The sequence below is a fragment of the Nyctereutes procyonoides genome, unplaced genomic scaffold (assembly GCF_905146905.1).
Source record: "Nyctereutes procyonoides isolate TBG_1078 unplaced genomic scaffold, NYPRO_anot_genome, whole genome shotgun sequence".
Taxonomy (NCBI): Eukaryota; Metazoa; Chordata; class Mammalia; order Carnivora; family Canidae; genus Nyctereutes; species Nyctereutes procyonoides.
Window position 1 is genome coordinate 17,571,946 of NW_026575047.1, and position 19,223 is coordinate 17,591,168.

Here is a 19,223-nt window from a genome sequence, read left to right on the forward strand (position 1 = left end):
CTTCCTCCTTCCTTCCTTCCTTCCTTCTTTCCTTCCTTTCCTTCCTTCTTTCCTTCCTTCCTTTCTTCCTTCCTCTTTCCTTCCTCCTTCCTTCTTTCCTTCCTTCTTTTCTTCCTTCCTTTCTTCCTTCCTGCTCCTTCCTTCCTTCCTTCCTTCCTTCCTTCCTTCCTTTTCTTCCTTTTTGTCTGCCACAATCAAGAAACAATTGAAGGTGTCTTTTTTTTTTTACATTCATAAAACTCTTGTGGTTTTTTTTCAACAATTTTTATTTATTGAGAGAAAGAGAGACGGAGCAGGGGGAGGAGCAGAGGGAGAGGGAGAAGCAGGTTCCCCACTGAGTAGGGAGCCCTACAAGGGGGCTCAATAGCAGGACCCCGGATCACGACCTGAGACAAAGGCAGATGCTTAACCAACTGAGCCACCCAGGAGCCCCAAACCCATGGATTTTTATTTATTTTTAAAGTAATCTCTACACCCAATGTGGGGCTGAAACTCATCTCATGACCCTGAGACCAAGAGTTGTATGGTGTACGGACTGAGCTAGCCAGGTGCTCCTTGAAGATGTCTTAAATGTGTACAAGGCAACAAAAACCTTAAAAACAAGTGAATAAGAAAATAAAATTAAAGGAAGAGAAAATAGGTGAAGGTTGTATGAAGCTAGAAGGGAAACCACAGACTCTTCGACTTCAGATTTTCTGAACTAGTAAAATTTTCCCAAACACTAGGAAAGAACAGAAGTGTGCCAGCATACTCTTTTTGCCAGGTAAAAGCATTCACAAACAAAACTATAACAACCCGACAAAGGCTCCTACCACTCTCACCATCATTTCATAAAAGATTCTTTTGATAATACCTACAAAGTGAAAATAACGTGACTTCAGAATACAAGATAGTCTAATTCAGCTTTGTGGGGTTGTATATTGTTATTTATACTTTGTCTTGGGTGGGTGAAAACACGAGCTGGCAAAGGCTTAGAAAGGGCATCTGTGAATCAATGACCTCATATACAAATGACCTTGATACTCATCAAGCAACGGATCCCAAATCTGACCCATGAGCACATTCGTTAGTGCAAGGAGGAAGATACCACCAGTTACTAAAGAAAAGTTATTCCCGGTAGAACCCTAAGAGCATTGTTTTTCCTGGATTCTCCTTAAAAGGACATTATGTTAGGCATTAAATAATATCCTCAGGGATCCCTGGGTGACGCAGTGGTTTGGCGCCTGCCTTTGGCGCAGGGCGCGATCCTGGAGACCCGGGATCGAATCCCACATCGGGCTCCCAGTGCATGGAGCCTGCTTCTCCCTCTGCCTGTGTCTCTGCCTCTCTCTCTCTCTCTCTGTGACTATCATAAATAAATAAAAAATAAAAAAAAAATTTTAAAAATGGTGAAAAACTTAAAAAAAAATATCCTCAGACTGAATAGGGCATTTTTATAAAACGTATTCCCTGGTATGGGCAAATGTGAAAATGTCAACGTGCAATTCAATAAAAGGAATTTTTATGGATACAGTCCTGGCAAACTGCTTTTCACTTGGGTTGACCTGATACAGAAGCTGATTTTAGGGGGTACAGATTCTAGAGGGCAAATGGGACTGTGTATCTTTCAGATAGTACTCCAAAATGGTATTTTTCTTAACCAAACTTGCGACAGATATTGAGTGTGGATGAATTCTCAGCTGTTCCATGGTTTTACAACCCTTTCATAGTATATCTGGAAATCAGATCCTATGTTGATGGTGAAACAAGGTGAAACAATGTGTTTTACCATTCAGCTCACCTGAAGGGGAGGAATGAACTCTTCGGACAGTTGAGAAACTGGACAAGATCACAAAGGGGTAAATAGAGGGAAACCTTATAAGTTTCTAATCTAAGGGAAGTCCTATATAGATACTCAATGAATTCACAAATGTCACAAGTTATTTTCATTCATTCATTCAGCACCTATTTATTGAACGTACACTACATGCTAGGTTCTGTTCTATGCATTGAAGATACAGCAGGCAGCAGTGAGCAAGGCAGAAAAAATTCTCTGCCCTCATGGGGTTGGGTGGTGGCAGAGGGAACCGTGACAAGATGTTCAAGTAACAACAACAAAAGATATACAAGTAACATATTAGCAATAAGTGCTATGAAGAATGGAGAAATATAGATCAGGAAAAGAGGATAAGAAGAGTGTGTGTGGTGGGGTTTTGTGGGGGGGGAGGGGTAGCAGTGGTTTCCACTTTCAAAAAGTTAGCCAGAGAAGGCCTCATGGAGAAGATACTATTTTAATCAATGACTTAACAAGGTAAACTAGGGGTAATGTGGATATCTGAGGAAAGAGCCCACCTGGCAGAGAGAAGAGGGAGTCAAAGGCCCTGGGGCATGTATATGCCTGGCCTGGTCAGTGTGTGCAGAGTGACCCAGGGCTTGTAGCCGGCAAGGAAGTACAGAGGTGGTGGTGTGGGGGTGGAGAAGGGGGAAGGTCCCACAGGGCTTTATAAGCCATTACAATGACGGACTTTTACTCTGGAAAATCTGGGAAGCCGTGAGAGGGTTCTAAGCAGAGCAGTGACACGGCCCAACTAATATTTCAGCACCTTCGCTTGACTGCTGTATTAAACACAGACTGCAGGGTGGTGAGGACAAAAGCAGGGAGACCAGGTAGCCGGCGACTACATTTTTCTTTTCTTTTTTTTTAAATTTTTTTTCCACTACATTTTTCTAGGTGAGATTACACCCCGTGTACCAGTAATGTGCTAATAGCAATCAGGATTAAATAAAGCGGGAATCGCACAGTAGTGGAAGCTTGGTCAGTTTGCCCATTTGGGTCTGGGTAAAATCCCCGAGATCCAGAACTCCTACAATTTATACAAAGAAACTCTCACTGACTTGAGACAAATCCAGACACCATAACAAAAAGGTGACATGCTATCTTATGACATTTGCTGCTTAGCGTGGTGCTTGATGCTCAAACCCACAAAACCGGGCTCAGGTGGACAGTGGGGACCCCAAGTAAAGGCTGGATACTGTTAGAGGGCTGCGTGGAACCGTTGCTTGTGCAGAGACAGCAAGGATTTAACAAACAGGAGAGGAAGCTGAAAAGGGAAATGGAAGCAGTGCCCAGAGTTTTATCTGCTTTGTCCATAAAAGGAAATTAGACACTTCACAGAAGCTTACTCTATACACTTCACTTGCTCTCGCTGCACGCAGATTTATGTTGTCTCATCCATGGTAAGCATGAGTCTCCCATGCAGTGTAACTTTTGTTTACTTAAATTGCTGAAATTCCAAGATCCACATTGGCTAACTGCTCATTTTATTTTATTTTTCCTACACTATGTTTTATCATTCTTGTGCCTTTCAGAAAGCAACCCCAAGGTTCTAGTGTTGTAGGCTAGACAATGTAATGTGTTCTCTGATTTGACTTCCATTCATTTCCTTGTCAATGAGGAATATTTCTTCTTATTTTATTTTTTAAGATTTATTCACTTAAAAATAAGATGTATTCACTTATTGGAAGAGAGAGAGAGAGAGAGAGAGAGAGAGAGAGAGAGAGGCGGCATGCACGGGCGAAGGCCAGAGAGAGAGAACCCCAAGCAGACTTCCTGCAGAGTGTGGAGCCTGATGCTGGCTCGATCTCAGGACCCTGAAAGCATGAAACTGGCTGAAATCAAGAGTTGACACTTAACCACCTGAGCCACACAGAAGCCCTGGTGAGGAATATTTCTTTTCTTCTTTTTTTTTTAAAGATTTTATTTATTTATTTATTTATTTATTTATTTATTTATTTATTTATTTATTTATTTATTATGATAGAGATAGAGAGAGAGAGAGGCAGACACACAGGCAGAAGGAGAAGCAGGCTCCATGTTGGGAGCCCAACGTGGGACTCGATCCTGGGACTCTAGGACCAGGCCCTGGGCCAAAGGCAGGCGCTAAACCGCTGAGCCACCCAGGGATCCCAGGAATATTTCTTAAAGCTAATGATTTAACGTTTGATTACATGCTAATAGTTATGCCTTGGGTTGGCAGGATTGGGGAATCAGCCAGCATTGCTTCTGCTTCAGCCATGCTGCCTGTTTCTATGCTTTCCACACCGATTCTCCATCTCCCACCCTTTCCCACTGAGTTTGGGCTTGACTCAGAAACTGTCTCCACCTCAGGCTCTAGAAAGGCACCCTCAATTAGTGGGAGCATGTCTGGTGAACCACCTTACCGTCCTAGGATTCTATCCAGCATAATTTTAATTTTTTGCTTTTATTGATGCTCATTTTGGAAATAGGCCCACTAGTGAAGAACTCTTACCTTATTATGAATATTTAGAAATTAGGTTATCAGGGATCCCTGGGTGGCGCAGCGGTTTGGCGCCTGCCTTTGGCCCAGGGCGCGATCCTGGAGACCCGGGATCGAGTCCCACGTCGGGCTCCCGGTGCACGGAGCCTGCTTCTCCCTCTGCCTGTGTCTCTGCCTCTCTCTCTCTGTGTGTGTGTGACTATCATAAAAAATAATAAATAAAAAAAATTTAAAAAAAATAAAGGTTTTATTAAAAAAAAGAAATTAGGTTATCATAGCAATAATAGTTTGGGTTCCAAACTACTATGAACATTTCAACAACTGATCGATTTAATAATAATTTTATTTTTATTTTATTAAAGGTCTCTTTCGTACATTAACCAAAGCTTTTTCACTCCAGATTTGTATATGGTTCCCTTGCCCTTTTAAAAAGGAAAATGGCCTCTGTGTTTTCTTTCTGTCCCTGGGCTTCCCAGTTGATTTAGTGGCATCATTGGTTCACAATTTTCTAGAGCTCCATAGCCATCTTTAAGTTGATATAAATGTTCTTGGCCTTAACAATGAACAGTTACATATGCTGCAAAGGACTACATTAGGAGAGAAACTATAGAGGAAGTCCCCAGAAGAATGATTCATGGCAGGATTTCAGGAGGAGCTAGAGGTCCAGAGGTTGTCCACACAAGGAAATGGCCCTTCCCTAACCCAGGGTAGGGTCAGGGCAGGCGGTCATCTCCCACTAAGTTGTAACTCTTGAGCTGCAACTTGCTAGATTTTAGCAGTGGGGTGGGAAAAAGTTTCACCCCTCCACACCACAAAAATATGAGAGACTTGGGGTCTAGACCCACCTCTGCCCCTCACCCTTCTCACTTTCTACCTTGGTGACCTGATGAGCATCCCATCTGGCTGCCTGCCTGTACTAAGTTTTCTTGCACTCTGGAACTGGGGGTGTGGATGGAATAGTGGTGAAGGGGGTTAGTGAGGAAGAGCAAAGGTTGTAGGGTGGCAGGTGGGAGGGGGTTCTGCATGCAGTGCTTAGCCTTGGCCTGACTCCACCTCCCAGAGGGTTAGTGGCTAGCACGCAGGGTTGTTAGGTCATAGTTTCATAGTTCTGATCATTGCCTGGCAGGATATGATAGAAGGGCAGTTTGGGGGTGTCAGTGAAACGGATGACCATGTACCTATCTTGACATCCTAGCACTCTGGTGGTAGGTGTGTTCAGAAGGCTGCTGCAAAGAGGGAAAGAGAACTATATAGGGGAATTGGAGATAAAGATGTGAAATAATCATGGTGTGATGCAAGAGACAACAATATGGCTTAACTGGCTTATTTGGTCCTTATAACCTCATGAAGAACAATGTCCATAACCCAATAAAGGTCATAGTCATTAGAGTACTGATGTCTGTATATATATTTGTCACCTCTCTTTTAAAAATTCAAAGCTAAGGACACAAATGCCTGTGCTATAACACAGAATGAGCTGATGCTACGAGAGAGGTACACAGTGGCTGGAGAGAAGTGTGTTACAAGCAGCTTTGGATCTTGGGGGGGGGGGTCCCAGCACCGCCAAGAGGCATTAACCTCTTAGTTTCCTCACTAGTCAAGTAGGATTTAATAACCTCTGCACAGCAGAATTCTTGTTAGGATTACAAACAATATATGTCCAGCACCTACCATAGCCACTGGCGCCGGCTATGAATAACAGCCACCGCTTTTAGGAGTGTTTTAGAACAAGCCGTGAGTAACACTTTTGAGTCCCCCGAAATACACCTTCCCTGGATGGGCGCATCCAGAGGAACGGGATCAAGGAATCCCATGGGGGAGGTCTAATCAAAGAGGCTTCAAAGAGCTTCAGTCAACTTCTAAGAACCCACCGGTAGGGCTTGGGGAGGGGAGAACCTTGGCTTTCTATTTACCTCCCAGCCGCGGTAATGAGAGCTGCTGCCAGAAACCGAGGTCTACACTCGCGCCAGCGTGCTAAGTAAGCACTCGACACGCACTTTCCCATTTTGTCCTCGCAGTGGTCCTCCCAAGCGTGCAGCCGCCCCATGTTCCAGGTAAGGGAATGGAGAACAGCGGTGCAGCAGCTTGCCGGGGCCAACCCAGTGGTGCAGCTGGGATTTGGGTTTTAAGTCCAACTCCGCCGTCCTAACTCTCAGCCACTTCCCTAAAGTCAGCTTCCAGCTACACTGAGCAAAAAATAAAAAAAAAAAATCCTGCAAGAGAGGAGGCCGCCTGGCTCCTCCACCGCCGCCTCCTCCTGTGGCTGCCCCCGCCCGTGCCCCGCATCCCACGGGGTCTCCTTGCAGCTCACTGGTCCCCGCAGCCGGGGCCGCGTCCCCCACCTGCCCCAGATCGCCCCGCTCCCCCTGGAGGGAACCTGCCCCCAGGCCCCCGCTGGGACGGGCATTGGCAGGTGTGCGGGGTTCCTGCGCCCGGCCATCCCCGAGCCCCCGTCTTGGTCCCCGGGGGCGCGCTCCACACCCCGAGGCCCGCTTCCCCGGGCCTCCCTCTAGGGGATGCGGGGGGGGGACCCGGGGGGGCCCGGGGGGTGCGCGCGCTGGAGCCGCGGGAGGGACACGCGCCGGGTCAGAAAGGGGGTGACCGGGCTGCCCTGGGGAGGGGGCGACGTCTCAGCCTTCGCTCCTTGCGCCCCGGATTTTCCAGCCCGGCCGGCCAGCGCCCCGCAGAGCCCGGCGCGGGTCGCTCCCTGCCCTTAGGGCCGAGGGGCGGGGCGGGGCGGGGCGGGCCGGGGGCGAGGCCGTCCTCCCTGTGCCCGTTTGGCTAGGTGGCCGCGGCGGAGCGCGGCGGGCAGGGCCACCTGCACCTGCTACGAAGCGGCGGCCCGGGCCCGCGCGTGCGACCGCACCTCCCGCCGCGAGCGCCTCGGTCACGCGGGGCCCGGGCCTCGGATTCCGCGCGGCCGGCGGGCCAGGCCCTGCGCCCCGGCTGCTGGGGCGGCGCCCGGACACCCGCACCCCGCCCCGCCCCGCCCGGCAGGGTGAGGATGGGCCGCCCGCAGGGGAGAGGCGGGGAGGGCCGGGCCGGGCGGCCGCGGCGGGATTCGCCTGTCCCCGCGGGCGCACAGGGGAGGGGGGGAGGGAGGGGGAGGGAGGGGCGCCGCGTGCCCCGCTCCGGCCCCCGGGGAGCGAGCCGGGCGATCCCGGCCTCTGCCCTCCCCTCGCCTCCCCCGCGCTCGCCCAGCCGGGGAGGAGGAAACGCGAGCCGCGCGCAGACACCTCCTCCGCCTCCTCCGCCTCCTCCTCCTCCTCCTCCTCCTCCTCCTCCTCGGCCGCCGCCGCCGCCGCCGCCGCCGAGCCTGTTGCTGCCGCCGCCGCCGCCGCCGCCGCCGCCGCCGCGGGACCCGCCGCGTCCTCAGCCCGGTGAACGCGAGGCGGGAGCGGGGCGCAGGCGACCCCTCCCGGCCCCCCGCCGCGGGACAGCGCCCCGCCCGGACCATGGGCGCCCCGCCCGCCCCGGCCCGCCCCGCGCCGCGCGCGAGCACCTGCGCGCCCCGACCGGGCCCCGGGCTCTGAGCGCGCCGCGGGCCAGGTGGGTGCCTCCCGGGGCTGGCGCGCCCCCCGCGGGGCCCCGGCCGCCCCGCCCCCGCCCCCACCCCCGCCCCCAGCACGCCCCTCCCGGCCCCGCCAGGCTGCAGTCCCGCGGCCCCGGGCGTAGCTGCTGTGCGCGCCGCGCCGGGGCTTCCGGGGGGCCGGCGGGGGGGGGGCCGGGGTGGGGTGCGTTGCCCCCCTGCTTGGACGAAAGTGAAAGCTTCAAGTTCACCGCCGCCCGGGAGCTCCTCCTGCGGCGCGGGGCACCCTCCTCCTGCCCCCCCCCCCGCTCCGCGGCATCTGCCCCGCCAGACATCCCTGGGGCTGCGGGGTGCGCAGGGCGGGCGCCCTGGGCGCGGGTGGGCAGAGGGAGCCCCTCGCCATCCTTCCCAAGTTCACCGTACTTCGCGGGAGTAACTTCGGCAGCTCCACCCGCGCGCACATTTCTTTCTATGGGCACAGCCTGTGCCAGCCATCGTGAAACCCTGCTTCATTGTTTCTCGCAGCCTCCGTCCCGACCCTTCTGTGATCAGGAGACCCCTCAAACTTGGTGGCGCGCGGTGGTGGTGGTGTTCAAGAGACGGTTTCCTCTGACATCCCCCTAGAGGTGGCTTTACCTGCTATTTTGTTTAGAATAGGCTGTTCTCAGTAAGTTGCTTAAAAAGGAAAAGAAATTGAAAGTGATGGCTGTTCCTCCGCTTCTCCGAGTACCTTCCTGGCGTTCAGTGGGCGAGGGGTAGATCTTCTCGTTCTTCTGGGATGATTGGATGGTTTCGTGTATTGATAGAATCAGACGTTGAAAGAGCGTTTTTAAATGACCTGGTTTACATGGGTCACACCCAAGACACTCCGCTATCTCAACGAGCCCCAACTTGAGGACTTTTCGCACTGTGCTTAAGCAGGACTGCAGAGGCCTTGATAGAAACCCCTTCTTTTGGAAAGCAGGAATTCATTCTCTGCCTACATTTGATGGGATTGGTAAGAGTTGGAGCATAGCCACCTTCAAGTTTTGTTGTTTTTTGGGGGGGTGGGGGTGGGGGGCCTGCTCTGTGTGGGAGGGGCTGGGGTGGAAGACTGAATGCAGAGTTGTTGCCGAGGCCGGGGAATCCACCTTGCTAAATGACTCCCCTGTATTTCTGAACACTTCATGTTCTGTTAGTCTGGGTCAGGGATCTCTGAAGCCAGCCTTAGTGAGGTGGCTTCTCTTGCTCGGGGACGAGGAGTTCCTCAGGATCAGCTCCTGCCTGAGAATCCTGAAGCCTGTCTAAAGGAATTAGCACATTGCATGAAAAAAAAGTTTGCATAAAGAAGGATTGACTGCTTTTTGCAAACAGGTGTTTTAGAACTGTTTAAAATGGAATGTTTATCACAGTCTTGAATCTCCCTGTTTCTTTTTTTTTTTTATCAAGTTATAGGGAAATAAGACCATAAAAAGGGGTTTCTCCTTAGATTTATCTCTAGGTAACAACTGATGTAATAAGAGCTACGGGACGGTAGACATGGCTCTGAATTACAGGGTGCCCTGTGAAATGTTTAGGGGATATTTCCTGAAGTGAACAGAAGAAGAGGATCCTGAGACTATTAATTGAGTGCGAGGAGATGGAAAAGGGACTACGTGTGGCTCAAAGTAGGAAATAAAAGTATTTTATTAATTTTATTTATTAAAGGGTGATAACTCAAAGTAGGAAATAAAAGTATTTTATTAATTTATTTATTAAAGGGTGATAACTAAAATAAAGGTCTTTATGTTGATTTGTCCAGCCATTTGTAAACCAGTAAAATAGGGGGAAAACTCATCATGGTATAAATTGCTAACATCAAATTAGAGTTTTGCAAATGGGGCTTCCTGCCACTGTCTTTCCCACTGAGAGGTCTGGGGATTTCCCTTTTCACTGCCATAGCATTCTCGTTGGGTGCTGTCCTACCAGTATTGGGATGACATTAATTGTCCTAGGTGGTACCGGAGGGTCTGCGGAGGAAGTGGGTGACTCGGAGGAAATGCAACTTGCCTCTTCTTCCTCATTACCCAGCTCTTGACGATCTTTGCCCTGCATTTGCGGAGAAAGCAGCCTCCACCAGAGAGGCTGCATCACAATCAGGTGGACTGCTATGTGGAGCCAGGTGTGGGTGGGCGGCTCCTTTCTGCCAGGCCTTCTGGAACCTTCTAGGGCGTAGGACTGGGTGAGCAGCAGGGAGTGCTGCACCAGGCGGCCTGGCGTTTACCTGTTCCCCATCCACCCAGCATGTCTGATCATTATGGTGCCAGAAGTAGGGATGCCTGCTTGAGAGGACCCTGTCTTTGAATATACTTTTAATTTTATCTTGTCAAAAAGGCAACTCCCTCAGGCCCCTTTTCTGCCCATCACAGCATTTCTCTGAAGTCCCCCAGCCTCTGCTCTTTACATCCCCCAGATGACCTAACTCTGCTTCTGTGTTGGTGTAGTTGGCTTTACCCCTTTCCCAGTCTCCTGGGCTGTGCTTCTCAAGTATAATGGCCACAGAGCCCCCAGTATGTGACATGTTTTCCAGCCCTCTTCTTTTCCTGGTCATTAAAACTTGGAGGATCAGAGTCTGTGTGGGAAAGTGCCCGTGATTCCACTCAGCAGACAGGCAGCCCTGGGTTCGAAGCCCCCTGGTGATGATGGCAGAGGCTGTAGGTTTTCAGTGCAGAACTGATACCTTACAAATTGCCTTAACTGACTTTTATCTTCATTTCTTCCTTCCTAGCCCCACGTTCCAAGAAAAAGATTTTTAAACCAGATTCTTCACAAAGGACATGAGGGTTTCCATTCTTGCAATTTTTGACATTTTCAAGCTGAGATTTCCATTTGCTGAGTTCTTAGATTGAAGGGCACTGTGTCCCTTTTCAGGTTTTCGAATGTTTAGAAAAGGATTCGTCATATTTGGGCCATATGAATAATCTTGACACTTGGGTTTCAGTAAAGCTGTGCAGGATGTAGGAAATATGTTTTAGCGCCAACAAAGAGGCATTTAATTATGAGTGTGCCTGTATCCTTTGTGACAAGCAGTAGTGTTTTCCTCTTAAAAAGAGAGCGTACATATTTAACGACACATTAATTCTGATTAGTAAATCTAAGTTTCCAAAGTAGGTAAGTAGTTGTGAGTTTGTTGTCAAACTTAATGAATTTATACAAGTAAAGTTCTTAGAATAGTGCCTGACACATAGTGAGCACTCAGTAAATATTGCTTATTGCTATTATTATATTTATATCTTTTACACTTCTAAGGTATAATTTGGACATCATATTTAGATTAATGAGACCAAGCAAAATTCAGATAGAAAAACAAGCCAGCTAATTCACGAAAAAGATATTTTAGAGTTATTCTCTTCTAGAGATATTTATATCACAAAGAATAGAAATTTGGGCATAAGGCAAATCCTGTCTACATCATTAGCTAGGAGACCCTTATGAAAATGGGGATGATAAAACATACATCTCCAAGTTGTAAGAATTCAGATCATATATGTAATGTCCAAGAAGAGGTACAGTTTATTGGTCAATAAATATTCCTCTAGCAAAGCAGTTAAGAGCAGGGGGAAAGTCTAGATGGGAAGGACCCGGGTTCAAAACCTGGTTCTGCCATCTGCTGCTGGTATGACCTTGGGCAAGTGACCTTACTTCTCTGTGCCAGCCCCTTCTTTCTCATCTCTTATCTGAAGATTGGTGCTCATAATGGTAAAAATCCACCAGAGTCCTTATTTAGATATGATAATAATAGTCTTTATTGTCCAGGGATGTTGTGAGAGCTCAATTAGTTAACAGTCACATAGTACTATTAGGTTATGTGTTAAAATTATTATTATTATTACCTTCAGGAGGATAACAAAGCAGCCGTGCAAGAGGGAGGGATATTCATGCTCCCTGAGGGCGAGCAAGGGCCCCCACCCCTCTCTCCTGTGCCACAAAGTAGAAGAGAATACAGGAAGTGGCCATGGCATCCTAGAGGAGGAGGCTTAAGTTGGCTCTGATTCATGTAGGAAGGAAGTCATTCAAAACATCATTACTTTATGTGTCAACTTAAGGCCGGAGCATCCTTGATGATGAAGAGGTTAGATCCGTGGGCTCCAGGAGCTCCGCGTGATGGCTCTGGGAGAAGCTGCTCTGATGGGGTGGGGTTCTGGGACAAATAGTGCAGCCACGCCCCATGTGATCCCACTGGGTGAGATTAGAGGATTCGGGTGGCAGAAAAATTCATGCCCACTCTATCCGGGCCAAAGAACAGGAAAACTAAACCACTGATCTGTAAAGGGAAGTGAATAGTTATCCAGGGGACTCCCTGCCCATCCTGGGGGTCCCTAACAACTGGCCAGTCTTGGCTGGTCCCTAACCTGGCTTGGAGCTAGAAGCTTCAACACGGCTCCCTTTAGCCCCTTTTATTCCCTCCTGTCCTCCCACGAACACTCCGAGAGGGTGACAGCTGAGTCTGTAGTGGCTTTGGTATTGCTGGCTTCTGGAAAGTCCCCATCCTAGTCCCCTTGGTTTGCTGGGAGGGCACAGAGGGGGGGCTGGGAAGAGAGGGGGTTCCCAGCGACGGCTTGCTAACTCCCACCATCTCTTCTCTCACTTCCTGATCAATAAACCCCATTCTCTCTTCCTGTCCCTCCCCCACATTTGTATTCTTGACAGGAAGACGAGAGCAGCTTTCCATCCCCACACAGTGTCGGGGACATTTGGTATTAGACATTATGAAAATTAGAGTTACCCGATAGAAGACAACTGGAGGATGATCTTGTTCCATTCTCTTATGAGAATAAACTTGAGATTTGGAGAAGTTAAGTGACTCGTCTTCTCAGCTTCACACTGGAAAGTGTTTTCATCAGGAAACGTAGGTCCTCTGCAGCACTTGGATGGCGGTCAGTGACCGGATTGTCCTAATTCTGTCACCCAACTTGGACAGGCCTCTTAGCTTCTCCACAGCCACGTTTCCTCATTTCAAATACAAGGGAAATTACTAAAGAGCTTAAAAGGACATTTCCAGCTTTCAGAATTTATAATTCTACGTGCATGCCTAAAGGGATGTTTGACACAGAAGGACTCACCAACAAGGTGAGGGCAACTGTTCCAATAACAGCATATGTGATAAAAGTGGTTGGGGTGCCTACCATGTTTAGGGTCAGTGGTAGGCAGGGGTTGTGTAGCGTGCAGACGGTCTCTGTGAGGACAGCTGGTGCACAGGTGAAGCTACCAGCAAGAACACAGCTGGAAGTTCACTGGAATAACAGACTCAGTATTTCTTACTGAGGGTAGGAGGCACACGTGCCCTCTTTGAATGGGTGGTTCTACCTCGGATGGTCAAGGTTGCATGCAAATCATGTGGACTAAGACAGCTTACAAAATAATCTAATGCTGTATTAGTATTATTTGAGTAGGTCATCTGTTTCACAGAACTTTTTTTTTTTTAAGATTTTATTTATTTATTCATGAGAGAGGCAGAGACACAGGCAGAGGGAGAAGCAGGCCCCATGCAAGGAGCCCGATGCGGGACTCGATCCCCGGTCTCCAGGATCAGGCACTGGGCCAAAGGCAGATGCTAAACCGCTGGGCCACAGGGGCTGCCCCTCACAGAACTTTTTATTGGAAAGTAGTACAGACAGGGGTGCCTGGGTGATTCAGTCGGTTGAGCATCTGCCTTCAGCTCGGGTCATGATCCCAGAGTTTCCGGATGAGTCCCACATCTGGCTCCCTGCTGGGTGAGGAGTCTGCTTCTCCCTCTACCCCTCCCCCACTCATGATCACTCTCTTTTTCTCTTTGTCTCTCAAATAAACAAATAAAACCTTAAAAGTAGTACAGACGTTTACCTAGTCTAAGTTACCATGAATCTTACAACAGCAGAATCTGAATTGCTGATAAATAATTAGGGCTATCTTTGGGGCAGAACTTAATTTTATTTTTAAATTTTTATTTACGGGGTACCTGGGGGGCTCAGTGGTTGAGTGCCTGCCTTCAGCTCAGGGCGTGATCCTGGAGTCCTGGGATCGAGTCCCGCTTTGGGTTCCCCATAGGAGGCTCCTTCTCCCTCTGCCTGCGTCTCTGGCTCTCTCTCTGTGTCTCTCATGAATAAATAAATACAATCTTTTAAAAAATTTTTTTGTAAACTTAAGTAATCCCTATACCCACTGTGGGGCTCGAACTCATGAGATCAAGGGTCACATGTCTTCTGACCAAGCCAGCCAGACATATTTGTTCATTTACGAGTGGTGTTAAGGACCAATCGGCTTTTTACAGAGAAACAAAGAATGTGCCATAGCTTGTTCAAATGAAAATGAGAGCTCTGCACATTTAAATAGTTTTGTCAATGTCTAATTTGGTAACTGGTTATTTATTAAATGTTTGAAATTCTAAATTGTATAAATTTATTTTGCACTGTGGATATATTGCCTTCCAAGAAAACGGAAAATAATTCTGTATATTGTTGCCACCATATTAATAGTTGCCTCATCTACACTAATTGGTAGATCTCAGGTCTCTCCTTTGTAATAATTCTAGTACTTCTTTAAACATGTCTTGGGATTAGCAGCTGTCAACAGTTAGAACTTGAAACAGATTCAGTTACAGGAGTGGAAGTTGAGCCAGACATTTAATGCCACTCTCACCAGGTGAGAGGGAGAAAAAAGAAGAGAGAGAGAGACCATTAATATGGGGTTATATGAACTTCAAGTCTGTTTTCATCATCAAGTTGTACTTTAAAGGAGACGAGATGGAGAATATGTTGCCATGAACTCTGTTGGAGCTCGAAAGTTTGGGTTTCCTTCTGAACTTTTGAACATTCAAAAGTAAAACCTAGCTCTGAACTGTGTTCAAATCCTATTATAAAAATTCAATCTGATATATGCATATATGTCATGTAGAGTTAAATGAGTAGACTTCAGTTCTATTTCAGAAAATGTTTAGAATTTTTTTTTTAGATTTTATTTATTTATGCATGACAGACACAGAGAGAGAGAGAGGCAGAGACACAGGCAGAGGGAGAAGCAGGCTCCATGCAGGGAGCCTGACGTGGGACTCGATCCCGGGTCTCCAGGATCACACCCCAGGCTGAAGGTGGAGCTAAACCACTGGGCCATGGGGGCTGCCCAATGTTTAGAATTTGAATATTGAATATATTCCGGGTTCATACACAGCCATCTTTTCTCTTATTTCCTCACATGGAAGGAAGCAAGGGAGCACCCTGGTCTCTTTATGAGGATGCTAATCCCATTCATAAGGACTTCAGTCTCATGACCTAATCATCTCCCACCTCCAAATATGATCACATTGAGGATTAGGACTTCAACATTCAGTCTGTATCAGTGACTCTTTGGCCTTTGGCTTGGCCAATAAAATAGTGATGCTCTTTACAGAGATAGAGTTTATGGGAAGGGAGAGAAGTTCTGGGAAGGGAGGTGGTGAGACTGAGTTAGTTTAAAAATAACAAAATTGAGGAGCACCTGGGTGGCTCAGTGGGTTAAGCATCTAACTCTTGATTTCAGCTCAGGTCATGATCTCAGGGTAGTGGTGGTGGGGATCAAGCCCTGCGTAGGGCTCTGGGCTCAGTGGGGAGCCCACTTCTCTCCCTGACCCCCTTCCCCTGCTTGCACGTGCATTCTCTCTCTCTCTCTCTCTCTCTGAGAAAGATAAATCTTTAAAAATGACTAAATTGAGGCTGAGGTGCCTCTAGGCTATCCAGATAGAAATATTGAATGGTCTGCCCTGATCTGGATCTCAGGAAGGAGGTTCAGTGGGAGACATAAAGGTGGGAATCATCAGGGTATGTGGGGTAGATGACATTTTTTTTTGCAGGACTCAAGAGGATGGGTAGAGAAACAGCAGCAAACTCTCCCGTGCCCACCTGTGACAAGCAACCCAAGCCCTCCAGGCCTCAGTTAGGTCACAACGATGGCAATACTAGTAGTCTGTAGCCGAGGCTAGGGTTGGAGATGAAGATGGAATGAGATGATACTTGCAATGTGCCTGGAGTGCAAAAGTAAGCTGCTCGCAGCAGCAAGAACATTAGAATGTGGTTGGGGACACCCCAGCCATTAGGTGAGACTGTCCAAAGAAAGCAAGTGGAATGAGGAGAGGGGATGCAGTTAGATTGAGGTGGGGGGTGGTGGGGGTGGGGAAAGCCATCAAAGAGCCTGGAAAGAAGTAACCAAAGAGATAAGAGGAGCAGCAGAAGGGTTTCAAGCAGGAAGGAGTGGTCACCATAAGGGTTTGAAGCCCGAAGGAGTAGTCACCGTTGAGAAATTCATCAGAGAGGACAAGGCACGGGCACCTGGGTGGCTCAGGGGTTGAGCATCTGCTTTTGGCTCAGGTCATGATCCTGGAACCTGGGATTGAGTCCCTCATCAGGCTCCCCACAGGGAGCCTGCTTCTCCCTCTGCCTGTGGCTCTGCCTCTCTCTCTGTGTCTCTCATGAATAAATAAATAACATCTTTAAAAAATTAAATAAAAAAATTAAAAAACAAAAACAGACACAGCAGTTAACGACTAAAACACCCCCTTTGGGTTTTACAGCCACAAGACGTAGATAGCCTCAATGGGAGCAATTTCAAGGCAGAGCCAGTGCATCTATCAGGTCACAGTCGAGACATCAGGCCGTGGAGCAGAAAAGCCAGGAAGAAAGCTGTGTGGGGAAGAAAGAGTTGTAGCTCGGGAGGTTTGAGGTTAAGGGAAAATATTTTTTTTTCCCCCAGATGGGAGAGACTTCATTCACTTGTTCACAATGCTATTGAGCTTCTGGTGTGAGTCAGACACTGCCAGGCACTGGGGCATGACAGTGAATCAGACGGATGCGGCCTAGAGGTGCCCAAGGAGTACACGAGGGAAGGGAGACCCGGCCAGCAGGTGGGACAGGACGGGGCTGCAGATCCTGGGGACAGGTGGGCTCTGCACAGGAGGGTTTTGTCACCAGTGGAGCAGGAAGGCGTTAGGATGCATCAGATGCGGTTGTTGAAGGTCACCCATAGAGGGGGGACGGCAGGTGAGAGAGTTTGGGTCCATGGGAGCAGCATCTTCTACGGATGAGGAGAGAGGCAAAGTGTGGGCGTGGCGGCTTGTAAAACGTGAATTAAATGAAGCAATATTTATGGCGATATCTGGAGCGTAACTGGCACCAATTACATGTTAATGGAATTTGAATTCACGTTCAGAACCTCTGGACTATGTCAGGGAGAGCCTTTAAAAACTTACGTAGTATCATAATTGAAAAGATCAGTTGTTGAAAACTGGTCTGGTCCAGTAGACTATGATAATGGATAGCCGATATTTTTTTCTCTCTGGATTGCTTTTGGGGAGGGTGGAATCACCACTACTGAATTCGATTATCTTAAAAAAAAAACTCCTTGAGGGCTACCTGGCTGGCTCAGTCCATAGAGAAGGCAATTCTTGATCTCAGGGTTATGAGTTGGAGCCCCTGGGTGTAGAGCTTACTTAAAAAAAAAAAAAAAATTCCTTGGGCAGCCCTGGTGGCTCAGCAGTTTAGTGCTGCCTTCGGCCCAGGGCCTGATCCTGGAGACCTGGGATCGAGTCCCATGTCGGGCTCCCTGCATGGAGCCTGCTTCTCCCTCTGCCTGTGTCTCTGCCTCTCTCTCTCTCTCTCTCTCTCTCTGTCTCTGTCTCTCTGTGTGTGTCTGTCATGAATGAATAAATAAAATCTTTAAAAAAAATTCCTTGAAATATATGTTAATAGAATGAGATTTAAAGGTATCGGAGCAGGACTATATTGCTTTCTGTCCTTGCCTTTGCCGGCTCTGTGAGGCTTACAGAGGTTTAACAGGAGTTTACTGGTGGGATCTCTGTAACGTGTAGTGTGTGTGGCACTTACGGCATCCTCGGGTTTTACATAAGCACATTTTCGAGAAGGCTCTTTCTAGGCCAAGCACCTTGTTTGAACTATTATCTGTTCCTTTCTGTGTTTGAGTTCCAGGCTTTTAAGTTCTTCTGAAATAATAACTCTTCAAAAGTAGCTATTGCTGTGATTTCATTAAATTCTAATGCCTGTGTTTTCTCCCCCAGGGTTCTCCCTCAGAAGCACACCAAATAGATTGCTCGTTCTAAAATAGAAAACAGTGGCAACGTTTTGCTGAATTTCCAGACGTTTCCCAGGATGGAACCGATAACATTCACGGCAAGGAAACATGCGTTCCCTAACGAGGTCTCGGTGGACTTCAGCCTGCAGCTGGTGGGCTCCCTGCCTGTGCATTCCCTGACCACGATGCCGATGCTGCCCTGGGTGGTGGCTGAGGTGCGAAGGCTCAGCGCACAGGCCTCCAGAAAGGAGCCTGGGACCAGGCAAGTCTGGCTTTGTGTGTCACCCTCTGGTCTGAGATGTGAACCTGAGCCAGGGAAAAGTCAACAGTGGGATCCACTGATCTGTTCCAGCATCTTCGAGTGTAAGCCCCAGCATGTTCACAAACTGATTCACAACAGTCACGATCCAAGTTACTTTGCTTGTCTGATTAAGGACAATGCAGCCAGTCAGCAGAGTATCTGCTACGTGTTCAAAGCCGACGATCAAACAAAAGTAAGTGGAAGTGGGGATGAAAATGATTGAGGTGTAGCGGGATGGCTTTCATTGTGTGTGGGTCAGGACGCTGACTGGACGTATACTAGAATGAATGAATGAATGAGATAGTGCTGTGGTCATACTGGTCATACATAGGTTATTTCATTGGGTTTTTGGTTATGGGGATAGTTTTTTTTTATCGTTTGGAAGAACATTTGATAACAGATATTGGGAATTCTGAGTTCAACAATTCAACAGAGAAATCTGCCTCAACTTATAAATAAGAGCTGAATTGTTAGAGTTTGGGTCATTTAAGGCAGGTGTTTTATTTATTTGTTTGTTATTTTTTAAAGATTTTATTTATTTATTCATGAGAGACAGAGAGAGAGAGAGAGAGAGAGAGAGAGAGAGGCAGAGACACAGGCAGAGGGAGAAGCAGGCTCCATGCAGGGAGCCCGATGTGGGACTCGATCCCGGGACTCTAGCATCACTCCCTGGGCCGAAGGCAGGCGCTAAACCACTGAGGTACCCAGGGATCCCCCACTGAGCCACCCAGGGATCTCCTAAGGCGTGTGTTTTAAAGCAGTGCTTCTCAAACAGAAATGTGCACACGAATTACCTGGAGATCTTGTTAAAATACAAATTTAGGTCCAGGAGGTCTGGGATGGACCCTAAGACTGCACTCCTAATAAGCTGCTGGGTGATGCTGATGCTCCTCCTTTGCAGATTGCAATTCGAGTAGCAGAATCCTGGCTAGATCAGTGAGCTCCGTACCTTTGACCCTATTAAAAAATATATACCATTCAGGAGCTGTATATGAATACTATTAGCCAATTTCCCAAGGTATCATGGTCACTTAGGCAAAGACTGTTGATAAGAATAGTGGAT

General features: G+C 48.1%; 1 protein-coding gene across 4 annotated transcripts in view; it reads left to right on the plus strand.

The window, feature by feature from the left end:
- Positions 1–8,786: 8,786 nt before the first annotated feature.
- Positions 8,787–19,223, plus strand: part of TBC1D1 (TBC1 domain family member 1) — a 237,772-nt gene continuing 227,335 nt past the window's right edge. For 2 of the 4 annotated variants that reach the window (XM_055326533.1, XM_055326534.1), the window contains exons 1-2: positions 8,787–8,803; positions 17,846–18,353. In XM_055326533.1, the coding sequence (XP_055182508.1) occupies positions 17,937–18,353 (417 nt within the window). In that variant the 5' untranslated portion in view covers positions 8,787–8,803; positions 17,846–17,936. The remainder of the gene's footprint in view (positions 8,804–17,845; positions 18,354–19,223) is intronic. The other 2 variants (XM_055326535.1, XM_055326536.1) reach the window with 2 other exon arrangements.